The 8,620-nt window shown below is 39.4% G+C and overlaps 1 protein-coding gene and 1 pseudogene across 1 annotated transcript; one reads left to right on the top strand and one right to left on the bottom strand.

The window, feature by feature from the left end:
• LOC105122782 (putative disease resistance RPP13-like protein 1) overlaps nucleotides 1-7,828 on the top strand; it is a 24,410-nt pseudogene extending 16,582 nt beyond the window's left edge.
• Nucleotides 4,360-8,614, bottom strand: LOC105122783 (uncharacterized). Its single transcript, XM_011022065.1, has 6 exons — nucleotides 8,525-8,614; nucleotides 8,268-8,357; nucleotides 6,962-7,313; nucleotides 6,529-6,869; nucleotides 6,292-6,446; nucleotides 4,360-4,999 (listed from the first exon to the last, which is right to left on the bottom strand). Exons 3-6 carry the CDS (start codon nucleotides 7,167-7,169, stop codon nucleotides 4,633-4,635), a joined length of 1,071 nt encoding a protein of 356 aa, XP_011020367.1. The 5' UTR covers nucleotides 7,170-7,313; nucleotides 8,268-8,357; nucleotides 8,525-8,614; the 3' UTR covers nucleotides 4,360-4,632.
• Between the last annotated feature and the right edge of the window lie 6 nt (nucleotides 8,615-8,620).

Genomic DNA, 8,620 nt, shown 5'->3' with positions numbered 1-8,620 from the left:
TTTTGTATTTTAAATTTGCATTAAATTCAAAAGATTATCTTTCATCAACGAGTGATGACTTTCTTTTTCTATGCGCAGGCATGAATCAAAATTAATTCAAAAAATTGTCGAAGAAGTTTCAAGTAAATTGAATCCCAGATTTTTGTTTGACGATAGGCCGCTGAAGAGGTTGAAGACAACAATGATATCTGGCGGTGGGCTGCTTGACGATGCTGAGGAGAAGCAGATAACAAATACAGCTGTGCGAGATTGGCTGGCCGAGTATAAAGACGCTGTCTATGAAGCCGACGACTTCTTGGACGAGATTGATTATGAAGCTCTACGGCAGGAGTTGGAAGCTGAAGCGCAAACCTTCAGAGATTTGAAGGGGTTGAACAAATTAGGAGACCTCCAGGAGAGTCTAGATGACTTAGTAAAACAAAAGGATGCCCTTGGTTTGATCAACCGCACTGGAAAAGAACCATCATCGCCTAAAAGGCCAACAACTTCTCTGGTGGATGAACGTTGTGTTTATGATAGAGATGATGACAGGGAAGCAATACTGAAGTTGCTTCTATCAGATGATGCAAATGGACAAAACCCAGGTGTCGTTCCCATAGTGGGAATGGGCGGGGGTGGTAAAACCACACTCGCTCAGCCTTTATACAATCACAGCAGAGTACAAGAGAGGGTCGGTCTCAAAGCTTGGGTTTGTGTTTCAGAAGCTTTCAGTGTTTCGAAGTTAACCAAGGTTATTCTTGAGGGGTTCGGTTCAAAGCCTGATTTTGATAATCTGGATCCCCTCCAGCTTCAGTTGAAGGAGAGATTGCAGGGAAAGAAATTCTTGCTTGTTTTAGATGACGTTTGGAATGAAGATTATGCTGAGTGGGACAATTTGCTTACCCCTTTGAAGTGCGGAGCACAAGGGAGTATGATTCTTGTCACAACACGCAATGAAAGTGTAGCATCAGTCATGAGAACTGTTCCAACTCATCATCTAAAAGAATTGACGGAAGACAGCTGCTGGTCAATGTTTGCCAAACATGCATTTCGTAGTGAAAATCCCACTGCTCATGAAGAGTTGCTAGAAATTGGTAGAGCGATAGTGAGAAAGTGTAAAGGCCTTCCTCTAGCAGCGGTAACACTCGGAGGTCTGCTTCGCACCAAAAGAGATGTCGAGGAGTGGAAGAAGATATTGGAAAGCAATCTATGGGATTTACCCAAAGACAATATCCTCCCAGCCTTGAGATTAAGTTATCATTATCTCCTGCCACATCTGAAGCAATGTTTTGCTTACTGTGCCATATTTCCAAAAAACTATTCATTTCGAAAGGATGGAATAGTGCTCCTGTGGATGGCAGAGGGCTTCTTAGTCTGCTCCGTAGAAGATGAGATGGAAGAGGCAGGTGCTGAGTGCTTTGATGGTCTCTTGTCAAGGTCGTTTTTCCAGCAATCAAGCTTATCATTTGTGATGCACGATCTCATGCATGACTTGGCTACCCATGTGTCCGGTCAATTTTGCTTCAGTTCCAGGGTGGGGGAAAATAATTCTTCCATGGCCACTAGAAGGACTCGACATTTATCATTCGAAGTAGATATGGGAGGCGGTTTTTCAAGAACGAAATTAGATAACATCCGTGAAGCCCAATTTCTACGCACATTCCAAACTTTTGTACGCTATTGGGGTCCTCCTCCTGATTTTCATAATGAGATCTTTCATATATTGTCAACACTTGGGCGCCTACGTGTGCTATCCTTGCCTAAGTTTGCCGGTGCAGATAAGATGCTTTGTTCAATTAGCGAGTTGAAGCATTTGCGGTATTTGAATCTTTCCTTTTCACAGTTCTTAGTAAAGTTGCCTGAAGAAGTGAGTGCTCTTCTCAATTTGCAAACGTTGATCTTGAAAGGGTGCGAACAACTTGCTAGTCTACCTGATCTTGGAAATTTGAAGTATTTACGACATCTGAATCTTCAAGGAATAAGAATCGAAAGGTTGCCTGAATCTCTGGAAAGGTTGATCAACTTGCGGTATCTTAACATCTCAGACACGCCTTTGAAAGAGATGCCACAGCATATAGGTCAACTGAAAAAGCTCCAAACGTTGACTGTCTTTCTCGTGGGAAGACAGAGTGAGACTAGCATTAAAGAATTGGGAAAGCTACAACATCTACGGGGAGAACTTCATATTCGGAACCTCCAAAATGTGGTGGATGCACGGGATGCAGATGAGGCAAATTTGAAAGGTAGAAAGCACCTTGATGAGCTGATGTTTACATGGGATGGTGACACTCATGACCTGCAACACGTAACAAGCACACTTGAGAAATTAGAGCCCAATAGAAATGTGAAGGATCTTGTGATTCATGGTTATGGAGGTTTAAGGTTTCCGGAGTGGGTAGGAGAGTCCTCTTTCTCAAATATAGTGTCCTTGATGCTCAGTAGATGTACAAACTGCACCTCCTTACCACCGCTCGGGCAATTAGCTTCTTTAGAGGGTCTCTCAATTGAAGTATTTGATAAAGTTGTGACTGTGGGCTCTGAGTTCTATGGGAGTTGTACAGCTATGAAGAAGCCATTTGAATCCCTCAAAACATTATCTTTTAGAAGTATGCCAGAGTGGAGTGAGTGGATTTCAGACGAAGGCAGCCGGGAAGCCTTCCCTCTTCTAATGGTGCTTTCAGTCGAAGAATGCCCCAACCTTACAAAGGCCCTACCTAGTCACCACCTTCCACGTTTAACACTTCTTACAATTCAAGATTGTGAGCAGCTCGCGACTCCACTTCCTAGGTTTCCAATCATCAATTCAATTCTCCTGGAAGATGATTCTCGTTATCTGCGCTGTGAGGAATCAATGTCACCTTCACGGTTGCTCTCTCTCGATGTTTCTGGATGCAACATCCAAGTCTCCCTACTCAAGGAAATGGGGCAAATTGGATTTTCTAATGTTAGTATCGACGGAGCTGCTACTCTCAAATGCATCCCACTGGACTTGTTCCCCACGTTAAATTCTCTTTCTATCTCGGACTGTCCAGATCTCGAATCACTATGTGCTCATGAAAGACCTCTCAATGATCTCACCTCTCTCCGTTCTCTGGAAATCCGGTTGTGCCCTAAATTAGTTTCATTTCCCAAAGGAGGGTTACCTGCCCCAGTCTTGACAGGACTTGAGTTAGATTATTGCGAAAACTTGAAGCAGTTGCCTGAGAGTATGTATTCCCTCCTCCCATCTCTTACCCATTTGGAAATACATGGTTGTTTAGAAGTTGAGTTGTGTCCAGAAGGGGGTTTTTCCTCCACATTACAATCACTTGAGATTTGGAGGTGCAACAAACTCATTGCAGGTCGCATGCAATGGGGCTTGCAAACGCTCCCTTCTCTTTCACGCTTTGCAATTGGTTTGGACGAAAATGTTGAATCCTTCCCTGAAGAGATGCTGCTGCCCTCGAGTCTTACATCTCTTACAATCAGCTACCTAAAACACCTGCAATCTCTTGACTACAAGGGGTTCAACACCTCACTTCCCTTAAACAATTGATTATACATGACTGCCCTCTGATTGAGTCAATGCGAGAAGAAGGGTTGCCCTCCTCCCTTTCTACTCTTGCAATTTTCAATTGTCCCATGCTGGGTGAAAGTTGTGAAAGGGAGAAAGGTAAAGATTGGCCCAAGATTTCTCACATTCCTTAGAAATTCGTTAAAAGGAGTTTTCTTTCAATCGTCCAACATAGTGAGGTATTGCTACTAAATAGTTTATTTTCTTTTCAGTAATCAGAGGCAATTTCAGTTAAAATTTGGATGAATGAAATACAGATATTGTCCAAAATGATGTCTGTTTTTATTTGTTGCATGTTAAAGTACAGATAATTTCTTCCATAATTATTGTCTGTTATTCATATCCGTAAATAATAATCATCATTCTATTTCAATATCTTTTCTGCTATAATTAATGCTACTATTGTTCCTCTATCAAATGCCGGCAAACAAACATCACATGCTTCAGATTTTGAACTGCCAGCGCCACCCTTAAAAAACAAGTGTCCATCTTAAAAGACAACGGGCCTAGCAGAGCTGAAAAGGATTAAAAAATATTTAAGTAATCTGCAACATATTTTTCATCGTTGACGCGGCAAAATCAAATTTCAGAATTCAAAAATCTCCATTCTCTAATCTATTCCCCTTCTCCAAAAATTCAAAATTCAAAAACTGTTGATTTATCTATTTTATTATTACTTAACTTGGTTAAAAAACTTTTCTTGAAGTTTACATTCATAAAAGATCTTTTATAGATATAAAAAGAAGAGAAAATATAAAATTCATCCGCCTATGGGAATCACAATTCAGAATCAAGTGAAAGTGGCCAATGTCACTGAATAGAAAGGATTAAAGCACAGAAAGTCATCATCTTGAGAACTCACAGCAAAGAGTTCATTGTTTTGCAGTAGATACGTAGCTATATTAACAACAATACTTCCAGCATGCACAAATGCGACTTCTTGATGGTTACGCTGCTAAAGACATGTACAAATCCCCATCAATACTGGTGTTTATTCCTCATGATGATCCAGTGAGCTCACAATAAAAGAAAACCTCGGCATTACTAGTAAATCGTCACTGCAAGCATGGAAGAGATTCAGGTAGGAATTACCCTTGTCTTCATTGAGAGGCTTTAACCTCCCTAGCTCCTTCATCTGCAGGCCCATTGTTTGATGCATCCTCTGAAGTGTCTAAGCAAGGATTGCTTTTACACTGACTTACGGGCTGAGCATCGGTCAAGAGACTAGAAAGTTGAGACCCCTTTTGCGAAAAGTTTGGTTTTCCTTTCGGAGTCTCAGACAGGCTTCCCGTTAACAGCTTTGCTAGGGCCATTGTCTTGTGCTCACACGGGAGCTTGGTTGAAAAAGGTGATTCAGGTGTATGAGGGTGCTTCCCAGGAATATCCATCGGTCTATGAAACAGCAAATGAGCCACAGTCCGGTCTACCGGATTGGTTTCTGTTTCCACCTCAGGCATCTGAACCACCCTGCAGAATTCTCATACCTCATCTGAACCACCCTGCAGAATTCTCATAAAATCCATGAGGAAAATGACAGGCAAGTTTGAGATTGCCATACTCTAAACAAATTGATAAAGACTTGATTAATAATTTTGTGCAAACAAATTGAATAATTTGAAATGGGAAGGACGAGATGTAAAGGAACAAACCCATTGGAACAAGAAACAATCACATTGTCGCTTACAACAAAAAATCGAGTTTCAGATCAAAAGAGCTTATGGTTTTGGCTGGAAGTATCCCATTTAGACATAGATGAGCAGATTAGAAGATGATTTGAGTTCTTAAATTTTCTTGCTTAAAATGTGTAACATGAATCTGCAGATGATCACTAAATTAGAAGGGAAATTTAATTTTGCCCTGTTTATCTAAAGTTGTGCAAGTTTTCTGCATTGATGATTTCAGTGAATCTGTACAGATCTTGTTTTCCTTCTATTTGTCCATGAATAAACTCATTGCACTTGTTTAACATTCTCTCTCTCTCTCTCTCTCTACTTATTGCACTTGTTTAACATTCTTTGTCTCTCTCTCTCTTAGTTAAATCTAGCAAAATTTATCAGGTATGTTGTGCCACTCATTTAGACTTGGATGTGCGTGTTTAACTCTCCTTTTCGGATTAAGGTGATTATGCACAAATTCACTGGAATCAACATTGCAGAAAACTTGCATAGATTTTGTTAATATTGGAAAGATTAAATTTCCTTTTCTAATTAAATGAAAATCTCTACTAAATATTATGCTAGTTGAATTGTCACCTCATGACTACTCGCTGCACTGCACTCATGAAGGCTGCACCAGGGTAAAGCTATAAATGTCAGTTTAATATCTGCCTCTACCTAGGTTGGCCTATATACAATACCAAAGCTTCTCTCAACTAAATCAAGACATGATGACCAGCACTCACAATCATAACAGAACCAGTGGAAGCGAACTACTACATATTTGATCAACAAGGTCAAATCCAGTCAAGTTTTTAAGGAAATCCAGTGAAAGAGGAACCTAAAATTTTCTCTTTAGATTTTCTTCTACTTCTAAGAGCAAGCGCGGCCTTAAATGAATTGTTTCAGTCACTATTCCTCCATTGTAAATAGAGGATACCGCTTTCAATTTTTATTTCTAGAATGAGAATGGAAAACAGAAAATGGTGATGGCATTAAAAGATCCTAATTTAACATTTCCATCGAGCAAAAATGTTAAAAAAAAGAGAGAGGATAGATTAAATTTGAAAACACAAGCATGAGAAATGCATTGCCTTAACCAACCTTCTTTGACTGCTGGTTTCCTCCTTTGCAGCAACTTGCTCGTCCCTGCTACTATTGTTTGTACTGCCAGTATCACTAGCATAATGCCTTTGCATTGCACTTTGAGCCAGCCGGAACAAGCTATCCCGAATACAAAGTCTAATTCTCACATCCAACTGTTGTAAAACATTGGTTTGGAATCATAACCAAGCACAAATTATTTAGCAGGGAAAGAATGCAATCGTACGTGAAGCATACCTTTGAAATAATATCTTGAAGCCTGTAGAGTACTGTGTCCTCCATTGAATAATCATTAACCGCCAGAGAGACTGTATTGGAATCGTCTTGCTCAATAGGTGAGTTTGGGTCAAATGAAGAAAGTGTACTTAAATCCTCTACTTCAAGGTCAGCTCCTTCAACATGCTGAATTTGATTTTCTTGGGAACACTTTTGATGAACAAGCTGCTGCTGCTGTTTCTGAATGGCAAGCATTGCCTGAATTTGTTGCCGCCTCCTTAATTTTTCAATCTTTTCCTGAGGTGTCATTCTCAGGGGTTTCACTGGACAGTCAGCTAACTTGTTTATAGGATTTGCATTGCCTGAAACTTCATAACCAGAAATTTTAGGTCGATGATTAAATGACTAGAAATTTTGTTGGAAAGTCAGAAAACTTTAACAGGATTCGCATTACCTGAAGAAACTTCATAACCAGAAGCTAAAGGTTGATGCTTAAAATCCCCGGACTGATTGTGGGACAACCCAGGCATAGAATATGGATTTGTAATACTCCCGTATGCAGAAGGGGCCACAAATGGATTGGATATCTGCTGGTACTGCAACTGCTCGGAACCCTGTAGCTGCTTCTGTTGGCTGAGAATTGAAGGGGGAGAAGATTGCATAATTTGGGGTGCTGAATGATCCTTAAGTTGACAGGCTGGGATTACATATGAAGTCCAGTTTCCATAAAAATCTTGGTATGATTTCAGTTCACCTTTTTCTTCCAGTTTTTCCCGACCTTTCAAGATCTTCTTTTGCCTGTATGTCTGATCACAGAACTATAAACATATAAATAGACAAATTACTTAGAATAGATCAACGTTTTAACAATCTAGACCTGCAGGGGAGAGTGACTAAGGCACAGTTAGTATTTTAATTCAGTACATGGTTTGTAAGGATAAATTCAAAGTTATTTATTTTTTTTAACTGTAACTTACGATCCAAAGAGCTTCTATTGTTCAGAATATATTGAGGTATTAGCTAGACTATGCCAAGCAAACAGAATTTGCATGTCCCTGGGAAGAGTGGATGTCATGCTAGAAATATAAATAACTGATGACTCCTGAATTTTTACGTGTTATTCCTTTCTCCTTCCTACTAACAGAAAACCACAAAATGGCTTCACTTTAGGCAATCGATATCATGGTTAAGTAATGGATTTGACATCCAGGATAACTTAATTGATGCATTATTGAAGTCATGAATAAATCATGTAAATCCATATTCACCCAACATCCAAGTTTATTATCATGCCAAAAAATAAAACTAAAAATAATAGCAAGAAATATGAAGAGATGGAGAGGAATTTAAATAATATAATTTCTCTTTTCTGTCGCCATTTTCCATTCCAGAGAAGTACTCAGGAAGGAAGTCTTAATAAGCTCAAGTGTAAGGTAAATTTTACCCTTCCCAGCTCTAATTAGGTTTCACTGTCCCTCCAATCTAATTTAAGATCGAATATGAGGAAACCACACTGTATTAGTGAAAGGATAACAATATCAAGATTTTCCAAATTCAATTCACTGATATAACTTTTCTTTAATCCTGGACAGAAGAACTTAGAACATCAAAAGATCATAGCAGGATTCTAAAAAACAAAGATTGTATTTGGTGCTTACTGAGTCTAAAAGTTATCCTGGATGAAAAGGGTTAAAATCAGTAACATGTCTGGTTCAGTATCAACATTTTGAAAATATCAAAAGGAAGAAAAAAAAAGGTACCTTGTTTGCTAATTCATTTGGAAAAGCACCATTTTCCTCTGTCAGTTGAGAGTTAGCGGACGTGTTCTTTCCCACAACAGCCAAATCTGTCTGCAAAAGCACCAAAATAAATAAAATAAAATGCTAAGCTTCTCTCAGCTCCTGCACTTGAGCATGGGGCGTATAAAAAAAATAAAATGCTAAGCTTCCCTCAGCTCCTGCACTTGAGCATGGGGCGTTAATAAGTGAACTCATTACTGAAAATTGAGTCGCTATACCTGCTCCTTCAGTATAGGCTTGTTTTTACCTTCATCATATTCTACATGATCAAGGCTTGCCCGACTATTCTGCAGACCATTAGATAAAGGGTCGTT

This window comes from Populus euphratica, unplaced genomic scaffold, assembly GCF_000495115.2.
Source record: "Populus euphratica unplaced genomic scaffold, PopEup_1.0 scaffold8.1, whole genome shotgun sequence".
NCBI lineage: Eukaryota > Viridiplantae > Streptophyta > Magnoliopsida > Malpighiales > Salicaceae > Populus > Populus euphratica.
This window is presented reverse-complemented; position numbering and strand designations above follow the sequence as displayed.

What these genes read in the sequence shown, in the direction of transcription:
- LOC105122783 (XM_011022065.1), bottom strand. Translation starts at nt 7,169, where the DNA reads ATGCAATCTTCTCCCCCTTCAATTCTCAGCCAACAGAAGCAGCTACAG. An exon ending in TGGTTATGAAGTTTCTTCAG is followed by an intron (nt 6,870 to 6,961) that starts GTAATGCGAATC and finishes ATGAAGTTTCAG; the next exon opens with GCAATGCAAATCCTATAAAC. An exon ending in TTCAAGATATTATTTCAAAG is followed by an intron (nt 6,447 to 6,528) that starts GTATGCTTCACG and finishes GTTTTACAACAG; the next exon opens with TTGGATGTGAGAATTAGACT.